Below are 19,523 nucleotides of genomic sequence, written 5' to 3'. Positions count from 1 at the left end.
GATAGGGGGAAGTGTGAGAGAGGTAAAGGGGGTTTGAGGTATAAACTACTAGTTATACTTAAGTGTGCTGGTGTGGCTGGCTGGCTAGACTATCAGTTATAAATAAGTCAGAGGGATGTAATGTACCGCATAGAGACTATAGTAAAAAATGTTATAATGGTACATAAGAAACACAAGCTGGAATCAAGATTGCTGGGAGAAATATCAATAACCTCAGATATGCAGATGACACCACCCTTATGGCAGAAAGTGAAGTGGAACTAAAAAGCTTCTTGATGAAAGTGAAAGAGGAGAGTGAAAAAGTTGGCTTAAAGCTCAACATTCAGAAAACGAAGATCATGGCATCCAGTCCCATCACTTCATGGGAAATAGATGGGGAAACAGTGTCAGACTTTTTTTTTTCTGGGCTCCAAAATCACTACAGATGGTGACTGCAGCCATGAAATTAAAAGACACTTACTCCTTGGAAGGAAAGTTATGACCAACCTAGATAGCATATTCAAAAGCAGAGACATTACTTTGCCAACAAAGGTTCGTCTAGTCAAGGCTATGGTTTTTCCTGTGGTCATGTATGGATGTGAGAGTTGGACTGTGAAGAAGGCTGAGCACTGAAGAATTGATGCTTTTGAACTGTGGTGTTGGAGAAGACTCTTGAGAGTCCCTTGGACTGCAAGGAGATCCAATCAGTCCATTCTGAAGGAGATCAGCCCTGAAATTTCTCTGGAAGGAATGATGCTAAAGCTGAAACTCCAGTACTTTGGCCACCTCATGCGAAGAGTTGACTCATTGGAAAAGACTCTGATGCTGGGAGGGATTGGGGGCAGGAGGAGAAAGGGACGACAGAGGATGAGATGGCTGGATGGCATCACTGACTCGATGGACGTGAGTCTGAGTGAACTCCAGGAGTTGGTGATGGTCAGGGAGGCCTGGCGTGCTGTGATTCATGGGGTCGCAAAGAGTCGGACACGACTGAGCGACTGAACTGAACTGAATCTATAAAAATATCAAATCACTGTTTTAGACCTGTAACTAACATTATAAGTGACCTGTACTTCAGTTATACTTGATGAAGGACCTGAAGTTCAGGTTGATGAGTCATGGCCAGTGCTCCACTCTGCCACTGTTTGCCGTTCCACATTGCCTCCATGTGGCTCTCATGCCCGTGGGCGCTGGCGGGGGTGGGCTCTAACCTTCTGTGCCTTATATTTACCTAGTTCAAAGTCCATGAATGTCATTCTCCTTTGGTGTTCCCAGGACCAGTGAATGAGACATGGCAGAGATGATTACTCCACAGAAACAGGTGCAGAGAGGTTAAGAGACTTGCCTAAGGCCACCAAGAGTGGGGACAAGAAGCCAGGTTCTGTGATACCCATTTCAGTACTCCTACCGCCTTATCTCTGATAACCTTAGGAGCAGGCTTCCTGGAAGTCGACTATAGATCTGTTTCTTTTTTTTTTTTTGAATTTTTAAAAATTATGGTTGATTACAATGTTGTGTTAATTACTACTGTATAGATTCTTAATCAGTTAGCAAAATCCTAGGGGTAGTTGCTTTAACTCATTATGGTAAATAAACCTAGTTACTTAGGGAATAAGTTAATGTTTTCCAGAAGATTACAGACATTATTTGAATTCAAAGTTCTTCCATTTTCCGTTCAGTTTGACAATAAATTCTGGGAAAGCAAAGTAGGTCTTTACTCAGATATAAAGGAGCCTATTCAGGCTCTATTTAATTTGTGAAGTCCATTTTCTAGAACTTTCAGCATCCTGGACATGATGCAGTGAAAGGGTCACGGGTTAGGAAAGCAAGTGCGCTTGGATTTGAATCTCAATCTACTATTCACGCAGTTCTGTGATCCTAGGCATTTCTCTTAATTTCTCAGCACCTCAGGTGGTTAATCTATAAAAATGGAGATTATGGCACCATCATGGTTGGTGATGGTTAGGGCTTTTCTGCACAGCTCTGGAGATGCCCTTCATGTTAGGTTATTATTAACATGGTGCTCACTGATATTGTTTATCATGATGCCCCCTGGTTTATGATGAAATTAAATGAAATAACCTCCTATGTGCTTAATGCATTTTTGTTTTCATTTCCTTAACTGGTCACATATCTGCTATCTTATTAGGAGATCCCATCTTCTGCTATGAGGAGAGTCAGTTTCCTGCCACATGTAGAATTCCATAAACCTGAATGTTCTATTGTGAAGCTAACCCTTGGCTTTCTTCTCGCACAGGAATCTAGCACCAGAGCCTTTAGAGAAATGCACTGTGCACCTACCACACCGTCTATGGTGAGAGGTCTCTTCCTGGCAATTTTAAAAGGAGGCCAGGCCTTTTTATGGAGTTTGGCTTCCTGTGACATAGACACGTCAGCCTGCTCTGCTGTTCTCTTTTAGTTTTTCAAGCATGTATGCCTTCCTTGAACAAATAGTGTGAGGCCCTAGGAACTGAGTGTGTAAGTTGTGGTTCTTGACCTCAGGGAGCTCAGAGAGTACTCAGGAAGCCAGACTGAGACAACAGGAAACTAAGATTCAGGGAGTACAAAGGTGTGGTGGGCAAGTCCATAGAGTGCTCATGGTTCAGAGAGGAAGATGAGAGTGTCTGAGGATGACTTTCTACATTTCAAGCCCAAACTGAGGGTGATTTTTTTTTATTTTGGAGACTTGCTGAAAATGGGAGATAGGCATGGGCTGGAATTCAGTTCTCGTCACTCTAAAGCCATTGCTTAGCTCGTCATTACTTTTGGCTGTTCTTTACATCACTTTCTGCCTTGTCTCACTTTTTTTTAGGCATATTTTCCTGCTCAGAACAGCGTGGTTTCCTTGAACACGTCCTTCATTATGACTCGCACCAGCTTGAAGAAAAAAGTCTTCAGCTGCTGTGTGCTCATCTTTCTCCTGTTTGCCATCATCTGTGTGTGGAAAGAAAAGAAGAAAGGGAATTACTATGAGTTCCTTAAACTGCAAAACAAGGAATACCAGGTGTTGCAGGGCCTGGAGAAACTGGCCGTGAGCTCTAGTTCCCAACCTGTGTCCTCCAGCAGCACCCACAACCCCCAGAGGAACATCCAGGCACTCGGTGGTCCCAAGGCCAAGTTGAAGGCTACCTTCCAGGTGTGGGACAAGGACAGCTCCTCCAAAAACCTTGCCCCCAGGCTGCAAACTATCCGGAAGAATTATCTGAACATGAACAAGTACAAAGTGACGTACAAGGGGCCAGGGCCCGGGGTCAAGTTCAGCGCAGAGGCCCTGCTTTGCCACCTCCGGGACCACGTCAACATTTCAATGATAGAGGCCACAGATTTTCCCTTCAACACCTCTGACTGGGAGGGCTACCTGCCTCAGGAGGACATTAGGACCAAGGCTGGGCCGTGGGGCAGGTGTGCTGTGGTCTCGTCAGCAGGATCTCTGAAGTCCTCCCGGCTGGGCCGAGAAATAGGTGGGTTCTGCCGTGTAGAGACTGTTATCTGAGTGGCCAGTGCTCATTTGGACCATCTGGGCACGTGGACAGGGGTGGGGACTAGCAGTCCCAGTATGGCTCGTGGACTGGTGGAGCAGCCCAATCGGTGTTTCTCAGATGTGCTTCACGAGTCAGAGGTGGCAAGGGGGCAGTGGAGAGAATGGGGATCCAGTCTTCCAGCAGCTTTATTAATTCGAATAGCTCTATTTTGATCCATTTTAAATACTGGTGTCCTACAGAAAATTTTGTTTGAAAAGAAAGTTCCTTTGCTACCAAGAAGGAAAACACTGCATTAACATTTAAAAATATTTAAAGCATAGATCTCTACTTTATCTTCAGGTCCTGAAATTCTATAATTTACTGATTAATTAGCAACTAATTATCTCTTTTGGCCTCAATGACCTAACTAATTTTTAGTTTTGCTCTTTGAAAGGAGTTAATTGGGGATTCTGGACCAATTCAGGAGGTTCACAAATCCCTACAATCATATGAAAACTATGTGCTGTTTATGTGTGTTTAACATGCGTATCTGTATAATTCAGCCTGCGTTGTTCCAAAGAGAGAGTCCATAGCTTTCTGTTGTATCTCAAACGGGTCTGTGACCCCCAAAATCGTTAAAAATCACTGATGAGAATATATAAATTTGCTTTTCCCAAAATTTGTCATAGTTCATTAAGATAGACAAACTAGGGTTAACATATACACTACATGAAAGAGATAAACCAACAAGAACCTGCTGTATAACATAGGGAACTAGTCTCAATATTTTATAATAACCTATGAGGGAAAAGAATCTGAAAAAAATTATATATATGTATTTCATGGGCTTCCCAGGAGGGGAAAGAATTGGCCTGCCAGTACAGGAGGAATAAGAGACTGGGGTTTCATCTCTGGGTTGGGAAGATCACCTGGAGGAGGAAATGGCAACCTACTTCAGTATTCTTGCCTAGAGAATCCCTTGGACAGAGGAGCCTGGTGGGCTACGGTCCATAGGGTCACACAGAGTTGGACACAGCTGAAGTGATGTAGCATGCATATATATGTATATGGGGTGTGTGTGTATGTATATGTTTCACTGTGCAATACCCATGAAGCTGATGCAACATCGTAAATCAGCTATGTTTCAGAGGCTCAAGAGGGAGGGGAGATATATAGATATAGATATATATAGATATCTATGTATCTATAGATATATAGTCATAATGTAAAATTATGACTGATTTGTGCTGTTGCACGGCAGAGATCAACACAACATTGTAAAGCAATTATCTTCTAATAAAAAAATTAAAAAAACTATACTTCAGTAGAAATAAACTTAAAAAAGTAGAAAGTTGATCCAGATTTGTAAACATAGATATAGCACAGTGCTATGGATTTGCTTAATGTGCCTTAGTTCGATTGTTCTGAGAGAATGTGTTTTCCATGATTGTGAAATGAATTAGGCTAAAGGAAGCCTAGCTCTTCTGTCAGGCCCTGGAAGGTACTGGAGCAGGTGAGGTCATATGTCTCCTTTTTTATTTCCTTCATATGACTGCCAGGAAAAATGGTCTGAAACCGAGCATAGGCTCTCAAAAGAAGTAAAGTAGACTCAAATTAGATTCTCTAGAGCAGAAAGAAGTGATGAGATCATATTTTATACTTCCCCAAATGGGCAGCACTTAGGAATAAAAGCTGCCAAGATAACCAACCCCACCCCAACTTTTGCTTTTGCTTTTTTGGTTTCTTTTGGACTTCGTTTTCTAGAAGCTAAATGTAATTGGTTTTTATTTCATCTATAATGGAACTAGATTTCTTTCTTCCTTCCCCAATTTTTCTTTTAATGGTAATGTTTAGAATATTCCAGGTGTTAGCTGATCCTCTTCTTCAAGTCACCATTGCCTGCCTGGCTGGAATTGTGTTGAAGTTTCAGGTAGAACCTAATACTTCCATGAATTGGAACTATAATCTTTATTTTTATGTACTTCATAAAACATTGGAGGGGTTTAACTAAACTTTAAAATAATCTTTTTCTATAGACTGCAGTTATCATTTCAAATATGTGATTTCATGGAAGGACTTTGATCCTGAGATCTAACAAAAATCATTAGAGTCAATTGAAGAGTTGACTCGTTGGAAAAAGACTCTGATGCTGGGAGGGATTGGGGGCAGGAGGAGAAGGGGATGACAGAGGATGAGATAGCTGGGTGGCATCACTGACTCGATGGACGTGAGTCTGAGTGAACTCCGGGAGTTGGTGATGGACAGGGAGGCCTGGCGTGCTGTGTGATTCATGGGGTTACAAAGAGTCGGACATAACTGAGCGACTGAACTGAACTGAACAAAAATCGTGTGCTAGACTTCAAATGTTCTGCCTTTTATTGGGTATTTCTCTTGGGCATTTAGTCTAACAAATACGTTAAGAAATTAATTCATGTATTCTTTTATTCCCTCATGGATTCATCAACAGTATCAAGTAGGAACTTAGAATACAAAGAGGAAAGAGAGAGGAAAGGCCTTCTGTTAAAGGCCTCTGAGCTTGCCAGGCCCACAGCCTTCCCATCACATCTGGAATTTGTCCAGCTTATTCCCAACTGTTGAATATATCAAATAGTTTCAAATTGTTTGCTCTTAAACGTAGTACTGCTAATGAGTTTTGTGAAGATAACTTAAGTGACTGCTGCTGCTGCTGCTGCTGCTAAGTTGCTTCAGTTGTGTCTGACTCTGTGTGACCCCATAGACGGCAGCCCACCAGGCTCCCCCGTCCCTGGGATTCTCCAGGCAAGAACACTGGAGTGGGTTGCCATTTCCTTCTCCAATGCATGAAAGTGAAAAGTGAAAGTGAAGTCGCTTAGTTGTGTCCGACTCCTAGTGACCCCATGGACTGCAGCCCACCAGGCTCCTCCATCCATGGGATTTGCCAGGCAAGAGTACTGGAGTGGGGTGCCATTGCCTTCTCCGTAAGTGACTACTACTGCCCTCCAAAGGGGAAATACCCTCAGGAGCAGGGCTAGAAGACCAAGTAACATATGTTTTAGGGCTCTTTTTCTGGGGCATTACAAAACTGTTTATCAGAGGAACTGTAACAATGTGTTGTGTCTCTGGCAGTCCCACAAACCAGCCAACAGTGGGCATAGTAATTTTTAATTGTTTTTGATACATACACATGTAAAGTATCTTAGATTTGTTTGAATATTCATTTCAAGCAGTAGCACACTTAACAAATATTATAACTAATAGGAGTAACACGTATGGTGCAACTGCTGTGTGAGTAACAAGCCTTGCTCTTTTAATCCTCCCAGTAATCCCATGAGGTAGGTACAATTATTGTCCCTGTTTTACTGATGAGCCAAGTATTAACACTCAGAAAGCTTACACAGCTGGTTGATAGTAGACTGGGACTTGAAACTGGGGTGTTTGACTCCAAGGCCCCCACACTTAGCCAAACTCTTCTTTTGTGCCCCATGGTGATTGTAGTTTTATAATAATGAATGAATCCCTTGTCAGGTTAAAATAATAACTTCATATTCTTCCTGATTTTCTCTCCTAGAAGAGAGGAGAAGAGCATTCTGAGACAAAAGTAAGAAGCGAAGGCTGCATGGAAAAAAAAAAGTGCAGAGCATGTTTAAGCATCACAAATAACCCTGTTTGGCTGGGAGGTAGGGTCTCACAGGGTGAAGAGGGCTGAGAAATGAGATCGGAAGGGTAGTCAGGGTTCAGTTCTTAGAGGAAGTTGACCATCATAATAAGGACTTTGAATTTGGTTCTTTAAGCCATGGAGAGGCCTAGAAGGTTTTGAGCAAGCAAGTGTTGGGATCATGTGTGTTTCAGAGAGGTTTCATATGTCTCTGGGTCTCCTTGTCTCAGGGGATTGCAATCTAATCTCTCTGCTGTTAGGGAATATTGCCACATCCAATGGGAAGTGCCAGGTCTGTTGAGCAGTGGTGGTGGTGGTGGGAAGAAAAGGTTTGACTTGAGAGGCTTGGTGAGGTGGAAGAGACAGAACTTGGTTCTAATTAGACATGATCTTGAGTCTAATTGGTAGGGGTAGAAGCCAGGGTCTCTGGCCAGGGAGCAGGCTATATTATATCAGCAGGGAGCATTCTTCTGGAGGAAGACAGGTTCCATTTTGGATGTTCTAAGTCTGAAGTGTTTGTGGGTAGATACCCACTATGCAGTTGGGTATTTGCTTTCAGGGAAGTGTAAGGGTGGGAGATTAAGAGTCATTTGTTTCAAGGTGATAGTTGTAATCCAGAAAAGAAGATTGATGAGAAAACCTAAAGCAAAGTTTACATTTGAAGGGCAAGGAAATAACAGGGACAAACAAAAAAAAGAAAAAAAGAAAAAATCAGAAGGACCAGTAGGAAAGGCTGAAGTGAAGCAGGTGTACCACATGATGGAAGGCAAAAGTGGGTAGAGTTTGGGCATATTTTTGGGCAGATGGAGTTCCTGGGCAGAGTGATGACTGGGAAGACACCCTTGGATATTGAGTAGCTCAGACAGCATGATTGTTTATATCAGGGTTCAGCAAACTTTCCCTATAAAGGGCCAGATGGCAAATATTTTTGGTTTTGAAGACATACAGTGTCTCTTAAAATGACTGCTATTTTAGTGCAAAATCAACCACCTGCGTGCATGCATGCTTATTTGCTCAGTCATGATTGATTCTTTGTGACCCCAAGGACTGTAGATGGCCAGGCTCCTCTATCCATGGGATTCTCCAGGCAAGAATACTGGAGTGTGTTGCCATTCCCTTCTCCAGGGAATCTTCCTGACCCAGGGATCGAACCCGTGTCTCCTACATTGCAGGCAGATTCTTTACCATCTGAAAATCAACCACAGACAGTAATAAATGAATATATCTGGTTATGTTCCAATAAAACTTTATTTACAAAGATGAGGCAGGTCAGATTTGCTCTGTGGGCCATAGTTTGCCCACCCCAATCTGTGTCATATCTAGTTTTCCTAGTCAGAATCAGAATATGGTCTTCCATACATGGTTATATGATTCATTAAGCTCATTGGAAAATATAAAAAAATATTTGGTCCAAGTAGTGATAAAATTTCTTTCACCATGATTTCTAGCTATTTGGAGTTATTATACCCGGACCCAGTAGCTGTGGATTTCTCCTGGTGATTTCCTCAAGACCTATTCAAGCCTGAAAGTTTTTTAGTCTTCAATAGCAATAGCAAAGGACAGTTTGACAAATAAGAATCTAATCCCTTTTTTTATAAGCGTAAATTTAGTGGTCTGTTTTAAAGTTTTCTTCTTTGATTTTTTTTTTTAAATCTTAGAATAAAATTCAAACTTCATACCTTCATAGCACAGCCTGCATGGTTTGCTTTTTTCCAGTCTCTTCCACTGCATCCTTTATTTTTTCTTTCCCTCATTCACTTGTTCCCAGTTAAGTCCTTACCCTCCTTAGGGTCTTGACACTGCTGTGTCCTCTGGCTGGAATTTACTTTCCTGGACCCTTCCCATATATATGTATATTTTTTTCAGATTCTTTTCCATTATAGGTTACTTTTGTGCCACAGTACTGATCACAATCTGTAGTTATCTTGAATATAGGTTGTTGTGCTTATTTATTGCCTTTCTCTTTACTGTGGATTTCAAGGTCTCTAAGGGCAAGGACCTTGATTTCTTGCTCACAACCATTGTCTCCAGTGCCAGGCAGAGAGTAGGTGTTTAATCAGTATTTATTTATTTATTAATTTTATTTTTTTTTTAATTTTATTTTATTTTTAAACTTTACAAATTGTATTAGTTTTGCCAAATATCAAAATGAATCCGCCACAGGTATACATGTGTTCCCCATCCTGAACCCTCCTCCCTCCTCCCTCCCCATACCATCCCTCTGGGTCGTCCCAGTGCACTAGTCCCAAGCATCCAGTATCGTGCATCGAACCTGGACTGGCAACTTGTTTCATACATGATATTATACATGTTTCAATGCCATTCTCCCACATCTTCCCACCCTCTCCCTCTGCAACAGAGTCCATAAGACTGTTCTATACATCAGTGTCTCTTTTGCTGTCTCATACACAGAGTTATTACTATCTTTCTAAATTCCATATATATGCGTTAGTATACTGTGTTGGTGTTTTTCCTTCTGGCTTACTTCACTGTGTATAATCGGCTCCAGTTTCATCCACCTCATTAGAACTGATTCAAATGTATTCTTTTTAATGGCTGAGTAAAACTCCATTGTGTATATGTACCACTGCTTTCTTATCCATTCATCTGCTGATGGACATCTAGGTTGCTTCCATGTCCTGGCTATTATAAACAGTGCTGTGATGAACATTGGGGTACACGTGTCTCTTTCCCTTCTGGTTTCCTCAGTGTGTATGCCCAGCAGTGGGATTGCTGGATCATAAGGCAGCTCTATTTCCAGTTTTTTAAGGAATCTCCACACTGTTCTCCATAGTGGCTATACTAGTTTGCATTCCCACCAACAGTGTAAGAGGGTTCCCTTTTCTCCACACCCTCTCCAGCATTTATTGCTTGTAGACTTTTGGATCGCAGCCATTCTGACTGGTGTAAAATGGTACCTCATTGTGGTTTTGATTTGCATTTCTCTGATAATGAGTGATGTTGAGCATCTTTTCATGTGTTTGTTAGCCCTCTGTATGTCTTCTTTGGAGAAATGTCTGTTTAGTTCTTCGACCCATTTTTTGGTTGGGTCATTTATTTTTCTGGAATTGAGCTGTAGGAGTTGCTTGTATATTTTTGAGATTAGTTGTTTGTCAGTTGCTTCGTTTGCTATTATTTTCTCCCATTCTGAAGGCTGTCTTTCCACCTTGCTTATAGTTTCCTTTGTTGTGCAGAAGCTTTTAAGTTTAATTAGGTCCCATTTGTTTATTTTTGCTTTTATTTCCAATATTCTGGGAGGTGGGTCATAGAGGATCCTGCTGTGATGTATGTCGGAGAGTGTTTTGCCTATGTTCTCCTCTAGGAGTTTTATAGTTTCTGGTCTTACATTTAGATCTTTAATCCATTTTGAGTTTATTTTTGTGTATGGTGTTAGAAAGTGCTCTAGTTTCATTCTTTTACAAGTGGTTGACCAGATTTCCCAGCACCACTTGTTAAAGAGATTGTCTTTAATCCATTGTATATTCTTGCCTCCTTTGTCAAAGATAAGGTGTCCATATGTGCGTGGATTTATCTCTGGGCTTTCTATTTTGTTCCATTGATCTATATTTCTGTCTTTGTGCCAGTACCATACTGTCTTGATAACTGTGGCTTTGTAGTAGAGCCTGAGGTCAGGTAGGTCGATTCCTCCAGTTCCATTCTTCTTTCTCAAGATAGCTTTGGCTATTTGAGGTTTTTTGTATTTCCATACAAATTGTGAAATTATTTGTTCTAGCTCTGTGAAGAATACCGTTGGTAGCTTGATAGGGATTGCATTGAATCTATAAATTGCTTTGGGTAGTATACTCATTTTCACTATATTGATTCTTCCAATCCATGAACATGGTATATTTCTCCATCTATTAGTGTCCTCTTTGATTTATTTCACCAGTGTTTTATAGTTTTCTATGTATAGGTCTTTAGTTTCTCTAGGTAGATATATTCCTAAGTATTTTATTCTTTCCGTTGCAATGGTGAATGGAATTGTTTCCTTAATTTCTCTTTCTGTTTTCTCATTATTAGTGTATAGGAATGCAAGGGATTTCTGTGTGTTGATTTTATATCCTGCAACTTTACTATAATTATTGATTAGTTCTAGTAATTTTCTGGTGGAGTCTTTAGGGTTTTCTGTGTAGAGGATCATGTCATCTGCAAATAGTGAGAGTTTTACTTCTTCTTTTCTAATAAGTATTTATTGAAGGAACAAAAACATTCTCCTTTTTCATGGTCAGCCAGGGGCCTATCCCAAGCCTCCTGTGCTGGGTGTTCTCTATCTGCCGCTCCAAACCCACGCTCCACCCTTTCCTGGGAAGTAGAAATGTAGACTGTGTCACCTGGGCATTCTTGCCCTTTTGGCTTTCATTGGGAACTAGACAGAGGAAGTGGGCTTCCCAGGTGGTGCTAGTGGTAAAGAATCTGCCTGCAATGCAGGAGATACAAGAGATGTGGGTTCAGTCCCTGGGTTGGGAAGATCCCCTGGAGAAGAGCATGACAACATACTCCAGTATTCTTGACTGGGAAATCCCATGGACAGAGGAGCCTCGTGGGCTATAATAGTCCAAGGGGCTGCAGAGACTTGGACACGACTGAATGACTGAGCATACAGATAGTGGAAGCACTGGCACAAATCTGAGACTAAGAAGGAGGAGAGTGAGGCGGAGTATCTGTCTTCTCCCCCAACCTCTTCCCCGTCCCATCTCACCTTTTAGAATGAGTACAGACTGCTTCTCTTCCTTGACTAAAAGTTTCAGTCCCTTTCGGGTTCTCTGAGTCCTGCTTGCTTCCTTTTCCTTCCAGGCTTGGAGGTCAGAGGAGAGGAAGAAAAAGAGATTGTGTAATGATTCCCTCTGAGGTTCCTGCCAGGTGGCCTCCTGCTACCTGCAGTGTAGCAGTGGGGTTCCCTGCCGTATCCAACCCCAGGGCATGGTCCCATTCCTTGTTTGACTTTTACCTCATTAAACTCCACCCACAGCTCTGTAAATAGTCCTTTTATTTGATTCTCAATGACTGCATTTGAGCTTGCCATTCTTATCTACTGGGACTCTCAGATTAATAACTTATTCACCTGCGAGATGGGAAAGTTGACTGAGGGAAGTTTCTAATGCATCAGCATTTCTAGCATGGCTACTGCTGGTCACTTTTGAAACCAGTGGTTAATTTCAGCAAAACTGATTGCAATCTGAGTTATCTAAAGATAAACTTGCTGCTCCATTTGTGGTTCTCTGTGCCTGTCTTGTTATCTGATAATGTCTAGACTATGAACATCTTATGTAACTTTTTAAAGAATTTTATTTTTAATTGGAGGATAATTGCTTTACAATGCTGTATTGGTTTCTGCTGTAAAAGAACGTGAATCAGCTTTTTTTTATACATATATCTCTTTCATCTTGTGCTTCCATCCTATCCCCAACCCCCATCCCACTCATCTAGATTGTTATAGAGCACTGGGCTGAATTCCCTGTGTTACACAGCTAGCTAGCTATTTTATACATAGTTGTGTGTGTGTGTGTGTGTGTGTGTGTGTGTATGTGTATAACAATGTAACTTTTAAACCCTTTTGATAAAAATTTTTTCCCTAGGATTGGGGATAAGGTTGTTTTTGTGAATGAGGTATCTAGATTGCTGGGGTGTAGGGATACAAAAAGAGGGAGGCTTTCATCCCTTAATTCTGTGGATATTCTCCTTTAGACCCACTTATATTGAGCCAAAATCCACTCCTACCCTTCTTCTCCTGATGCCACCTTTTTGCATGAACCATCCAAAATCAATCCCTCATGGAAAGAAATTGAACAGAGATCTGGACTGACCTCTAAATCCTGTGCAGATTTCAGTGGTGAACTGAAGCTTGTTTGATCACGTAAACTTGAAAGGAGCTCTCATAGGATCAGAGGCTCCAGGTTAAAATGGATCTTAGAAGTCATCAGTTCCTTCCCCCATCAGATTGATCATTGTAGATAGAGGATCTTCTCCTAGTCTTCCAAACACTGCTTGAACAGCTACAAGGACAGAGAATGAGAGCTGGGAAGTGAGTAGATTTTTTAAAAGATGGTCTACTTGATCTTGGCTGGATTGAAGATTTTGTTCCTTACAAAGAGCTTTTTTTTTTTTAAATAGAAAATACGGGGTTTAGTTTAGCTCTGTGACTTCTCATTCCATCTCGTCCAGCACCCAGGTCTGTGACCCCTCCAGGGGCTTGGATTCCTAAAGGGAACACTTAGGGAGCTGTCGTGTGCTATGCCCAGCCAGCTTTTCAGAGTGCCATGGGGATACTCTGCACTTGTGGATTAAGCCAAGCATATGGTAGGATCTTTGATTTTCTGATAAGGATAGAAGTATGACCTACTAGTAATACCAAGAGAATGTCTGGTTTGCTCCTTTGGTAACTGGAATAGTGATTCACTGGGAGTAATGCATTGGCCCTGTCCACATTGCCCCTGTGCGACACTGAATGGGTTTCAGGGACACCAACGTACGGACCTCTTTAGCCTTCGCAGTGATTGGGCAGACAGCTGGTGGTCTCTGCCTGTGAACCTGACCTGACTGTGCCATACAAATATGGTCACTGTCCCCTGAGTACCATGAGGACATAAAGATTGGGAAGTATTATTCCCTTGCCCTCCTCTTCCTTCTGCCCTCTCTCCCTCCTCATATCGCTGATGTTCACACCGTCATCACTGCTGATGTGTTGTTTCCTTGTGGTTTCTAGATGATCACGATGCAGTCCTGAGGTTTAATGGGGCACCCACAGTCAAATTCCAACAAGACGTGGGCACGAAAACCACCATTCGTCTGGTAAACTCTCAGGTAAAACTTCTTCTGTGCAGAAATACATCCTTCCACAAACATGGGTGGTGCTGAGTAGGGTGCAGCCATCAGTACAGAGACTCTGCAGGTAGCCTGTCTGCCATCGAAACCAGCTCTGCCTTTTGTGAGCTAAAGAGTCGTGCATATGTTACTCCTGCCTCTCTGAAGAGGGGACAATGATAGTGTCTATCTTCGTCACAGGGTTGTGATGAAGGAGTAAGAAGATCCACACAAAGCACGCAGTGGCTGGCATTTATGTGTCAATGTTATCTACTCTGATATTTATGTGTGCAGAACTGAGGTGGCTGTGGAGAGTACACTGGTGAGTGAATCAGACTCAGCCTTGCTCTCATGTAACTTACAGATACAGTCCAGTAGTTATACAAACAAATGTAAAGTTACAACAGATAACTACAAAGAAAAGGGTCAAGGTGCCACCAGAACCCAGAAAGGGGAGGTGTCCCTAGACAGGGAAGTCAGGAATAGCAAGGAGGTGTCTTTGCTGTGCAGGAGGAGTAAGCGGTCATGGTGAGAAGTGTGGGAAGAGGCAATGGCCTGGGGAAGGTCCTGTGTGGAAGGAGACAGGGGGGCACCAGGACCCAGAAAGAGGTGAGAGTCTTGGGGGGTGGGGTGGGGGCATGTAAAGGGGGACGAGGCTGAGGATAAAAAGGAGCTTGGCCACGGTGCTTGTCTTCTTCTTTGATGCACGCCCACACTTGCATTTTGTAAACATCCCTGGCTTCCAGTGATCACTGCAGTAGATGCAGTGGGTCCAGTGGATGGCGAAACACGTTTAAGAGGCTCTTACAATCGTGTGGACTAGAAATGCTGGCAGTTGTACCAGAGTGGACATGCAAGTGACTGTGAGAAATGATGGATTTGAGAGCTATTCCATGTGTGCAGATGACAGGCTCTATGTGGGGTTGAGTGTGAGAGGTGAAGGGAGGAGGCCACAGATGCACCTGGGCTTCTGGCTTGTGTAACTGGCCAGCTAGAGTCACTGAGACTGCAAAGAGTATTGGAGATGTTTTGGGTTGTGAGGGGCTTGGTCAGAAAGGTGGGCAGAGATAAAGAAATATATATATCTTCTGGATATGCTTGATCTGAGCTGCTTTTTATGTATCTGTGAAGAGAGGTCAAGTTGTGCAAATGAGATTGGAGGTCAGTGGAAAGGTTTGGACTGCAGATGAGGATTTGTAAATCTTCTCTTTCTATGTGGCAACAAACAGTGGGACCAAATGAGAGCACTGGAGAGGTGTAAAGAGAAGAAAAGTCCATGCAGGAGCTTTGGGCAATGAGAGCAGTAAGAAAGACGTCAGCGCCACTAGATTCTGCTTAAAGGCCAATTTAGGTGAAGATTGAAAAGCATCATTCTCTCCTTAGCAAAATGGAGGTCACTGTTGGCCTCAGCAATAGCTAGGTGATGAAGGGAGAGTGATAAAGCCAGAAGCCAGACTGGAGTATGAGGAGAAGTGAGATAGGTGGAGGATGGCAAATACGGAGAGTTCCTTCAAGAATTCTGGTTCTGAAGGGCAGAGAGAAATAGAGCAGTAGTTGGAGAGAGAGTTGAGGGTTCCAGGGCTCGTTTTTGTTCATGTTTTAGATTAGAGAGAATTGAGAATGTTTAAAAATCAGTGGAAAGACAGTCACAAAAGGACAAATACTGTATGTTTCCACATACCTGTGGTCCCTGGAGTAGTCAAACTCATAGAGATAGGTGGTTGCCAGGGCCTGGCAGGAAAGAGGAATTGTTGTTTAATGGATATAGAGTTCCAGTTTGGGTAGATGAAAAAATTCTAGAGATGGATGGTGGTACAAACCCAGGTTGTACAATAGTGTGAATGTACTTAATGCCACTGAGCTGTACACTCAAAAATGCTCAAAAGAGTATATCTTCAGTCAGTTCAGTTATTCAGTCATGTCCAACTTTCTGTGACTCCATGGACTGCAGCACACCATGCTTCCCTGTCCATCACCAGCTCCCAGAGCTTGCTCAAACACATGTCCATCAAGTCAGTGATACCACCCAATCGTCTCATCCTTTGTTATCCCCGTCTCCTCCTGTCTTCAATCTTTCCTAGCATCAGGGTCTTTTCCAATGAATCAGTTCTTTGCATCAGGTGGCCTAAGTATTGGAACCTCAGCTTCAGCATCAGTTCTTCCAATGAATATTCAGGGTTGATTTCCTTTAGGATTGACTGGTTTGATCTTGCAGTCCAAGTTTCTCTCAACAGTCTTCTTCAACACCAGAGTTCAAGAGCATCAATTCTTTGGCACTCAGTATTTTTTATGGTCCAATTCTCACATCCATACATGACTACTAGAAAAACCATAGCTTTAACTATATGGACCTTTGTTGGCAAAGTAATATCTCTTCTTTTTAATATGCTGTCTAGGTTGGTCACAGCTTTTCTTCTTATGTTACATATATTTTATCACATACACACAAATTTAAGTCAATGAGAAAAAAAAAAAGTTGATCCAGAAATTGAATATACTAAAAAGAGGTGACACTGAAGTCAATGGTAGGAGTGGTTGGTCCAAAACCTAGCGGAAGATTAACCCCAGCAGGAGCAGGTCAGAGAGGAAGGAGAACTGGGGAGGGGGAGTAGCTGGAGGCAGTCTGTAGTGGTAGACTGAAGGGGCTTCTGTTTTCTCTGCAAAGTTAGGATACAGAGAAAAGGAGACATTTTGTAGGGAGGTGAGGGGAAGAGAGGTTTTAGTAGAGGATATTTGAGCCAAGAAGGTTTGAAATTGTCAATGAGGATGGAGTAAACCAGAGGAATGGAGCAGGATCTCTAGGCATGCTGACCACGTTGAGGTTGGGACCATGGATTCAGAGAGAAATTCAGTTGTGTTTGCTCATAGGTGGTATGACCCACAGGTCAGCAGGCAGCTGAATGTGAGGAAGCATGGAGGAGGCCTGAAAATTCTCTTGGATTTGGAAGGCTACCCCGTTCTTGGGCATCTCTTCTAGGTGTTGGAAAGTTGCTCAGTCGTGTCCCACTCTTTGTAACCTCATGGACTATACAGTCCATGGAATTCTCCAGGCCAGAATACTGGAGTGGGTAGCCATTCCCTTCTCCAGGGAATCTTCCTAACCCGGGTATCAAACCCAAGTCTCCCACATTGCAGGTGGATTCTCTACCAGCTGAGCCACCAGGGAAGTCCTCTGGGTGTTTAGTGATGAATTAAACCTCAATCCTCAAAGATTCTGAAATTTTAATTTCTAGCAATTGCTCTCCTGGGTATACATGCAAAGGAAACCAAAACAATGCTGTGAGAAGATCCATGCACCCCAGTGTTCACTGCAGCACGGTTTACAATAGCCAAGACATGGAAGCAACCTAGATGTCCAGATAGATAAATGAATTAAGAAGATGTGGTATATACACAATTGAATATTACACAGCCATAAAAAAAGAATGAAATTTTCCCATTTGCAACAACATGGATGGACTTGGAGGAAATTATGCTAAGTGAAATAAGGGGATTAAGAGGTAGAAACTACTAGGTACAAAATAAAAAGCCACAAGGATATATTGTATAGTGCAGGGAATACAGCCACCATTTTACAGTAACTTTAAACATAGTTGCTATGCTGCGATTGAAACAGTATATAATATTGTTTATCAACTGTACCTCAATAAAAGAAAATAAATAAAGCCAAGGTAAGTTTGCCTGAGAATTACCAGATAGACCTTGATCCGATTTCTCCCTCAGCACTTCCTGCGTGAGTGACTTGAGCAAGTTGCTTTATCTTTCTGAGCCTCAGTTCCCTTATTTGTAACAGGGAAATAGTTACCGTTCAGGGTCTTTGTAGGATCCAGTGAGACTGCTTAGTGTGGAGCAGGTCACTCGGAGGCCCGCGTGCTGCAGTGAGGACTCAAAAAAGGGTGGCTGTGGTCACTAATGCAGAATGAAGCCCTGCCCGTGTCTGCACAGTCTCCATGTCCTCTCATTTCCTAGGCAAGTGGGTTTCTTGGCTCCTAGTAGGGATGCCAGCCAGCTTGGGGTTACTTCAGAGGTGCCTAGCAGAAGGAGAAAGTTAAAGGATAATTTTCAGGAAAAAGTAAGCTCATGACTCTCATAGAGATAGTGTCTATTTTATTCATATGAGGAGGGAACCAGGCACATGTTATAACCGCTTCAGAGAAAAAGTCAAAACAGTATCAAAATTTGAATAAAGGACAAAAAAAAACCCCAAACCACCTCATTTTTTTTTTTTCATCTTTTTTTCCCATGAGGTAGGCAGGAAGAGGAGGGAATCTACTGAAATTCTACTGGGCAAGGTTGAATAAGCATGTCTGTAGTTTGCTACAACTAAGAGCTGTAAGACAGCTCCTCTGTGGTCAGAATCTGATAAAGAAAAAGGGTGTGCTGCAGACCATGCATAGTTTTCCTCTGAGGGACAGCATTTGTCCTGCACTTCTGGATGGCTGTGCTCCCTCTGCCAGGGCTGAGAAGAGGGTGGCTGACTTCCCAGGGTGCCGTGTCCACTCATAACAAAAGCATTTCCTGTCCTCCTCAGACACACTGACCCTACTTTCTGTCCTACTGTAAGTGGCACTGAACATCCAGGCTGTTCCTTTGGCACTGGTCACGGGAAGCTGCATGACCGTGCTCCTTGTGATACTGACGTGTGACTGATGCCCTTCTGTTATCGTCCTTTCTCATCTTGCTTTTCGAGGAAGCTGGCAGTCAGTCTCCTTTGCCTTTTGCCCAGGTTGGTTATCTCAGCTGTTTTGTGTCTGCTTCTGAGCAAACTGAGTCCCCACATCACACACAGACTGCACCTGGCACTCCACAGTTCCTGGGGGCATAGCTGTGATCTGTGGGCTTGGTAAATTATGCCTTTGAGCAGCTCATTCTCTTCCCAGAGGGAGAGCTCCTCTGGACGGCAGCTGGGCCCAGGTTTGTTTGCTCAGCACCCAGCCTCCTCACCTGCAGAGAGGTGCATCTGGCCTGTGACAAGGCCATGGAAAACAAAGAGGTGGTTCCTTACTGAGAAGATGGCTTTTTATAAGAGAATGGTGTCACACTGTGAAATTTCAGTAGATCTATTTGGGCAAGTATATGCCAGGTATTGTTATGAGATTCAGCTGGAAAGCTATAGTTAGCTAAATGTGAGTCTTTAAATAAATTCAATTGTGACTCTAAGTGTAAAGGTTTTGTGAGACTGAGCTGAGCCCCTGCTGGGCCCAGTGCTTCCTTAGAGACACTTGTACAGGTTGGGAAAGAGAAAACCATGCACAGTGGGACATATGCTGACTGGACTTCACCCAGGGCATTTCCAGATCACAGGACTTCCCTGGTGGCTCAGACGATAAAGCGTCTGTCTACAATGCGGGAGACCCGGGTTCGATCCCTGGGTCGGGAAGATCCCCTGCAGAAGGAAATGGCAATCCACTCCAGTACTATTGCCTGGAAAATCCCATGGACAGAGGAGCCTGGTAGGCTATAGTCCATGGGGTCGCAAAGAGCCAGACACAACTGAGCGACTTCACTTCACTTCACTTTATCTTGAGATATGAGGTAGTGCCACTTACAAATACCTCCATCATCTAAGGGCCATATTTGTCTTATCATATTTAATCTTCATGATAACCCTATGAGGTGTGGTCACCAAACATTATTTTATATGAGGA

The 19,523-nt window shown here is 42.8% G+C and overlaps 1 protein-coding gene and 1 long non-coding RNA gene across 7 annotated transcripts in view; one reads left to right on the top strand and one right to left on the bottom strand.

The window, feature by feature from the left end:
- Positions 1 to 19,523, top strand: part of ST6GAL1 (ST6 beta-galactoside alpha-2,6-sialyltransferase 1) — a 151,308-nt gene that overhangs the window by 109,340 nt on the left and 22,445 nt on the right. For all 6 annotated transcript variants that reach the window (XM_019958344.2, XM_019958352.2, XM_019958357.2 and 3 more), the window contains 2 exons: positions 2,792 to 3,440; positions 13,778 to 13,875. In XM_019958344.2, coding sequence (XP_019813903.2) covers positions 2,843 to 3,440; positions 13,778 to 13,875 — 696 coding nt within the window. In that variant the 5' untranslated portion in view covers positions 2,792 to 2,842. The remainder of the gene's footprint in view (positions 1 to 2,791; positions 3,441 to 13,777; positions 13,876 to 19,523) is intronic.
- On the bottom strand, positions 6,728 to 18,011 carry LOC139183233 (uncharacterized). The gene is made up of 4 exons (XR_011566807.1): positions 17,681 to 18,011; positions 12,879 to 13,067; positions 11,774 to 11,869; positions 6,728 to 6,983 (listed from the first exon to the last, which is right to left on the bottom strand). It is a non-coding gene; the product is annotated as an uncharacterized lncRNA (long non-coding RNA).

The sequence above is a fragment of the Bos indicus genome, chromosome 1 (genome assembly GCF_029378745.1).
Source record: "Bos indicus isolate NIAB-ARS_2022 breed Sahiwal x Tharparkar chromosome 1, NIAB-ARS_B.indTharparkar_mat_pri_1.0, whole genome shotgun sequence".
In the NCBI taxonomy this organism is placed as follows: Eukaryota; Metazoa; Chordata; class Mammalia; order Artiodactyla; family Bovidae; genus Bos; species Bos indicus.
This window is presented reverse-complemented; position numbering and strand designations above follow the sequence as displayed.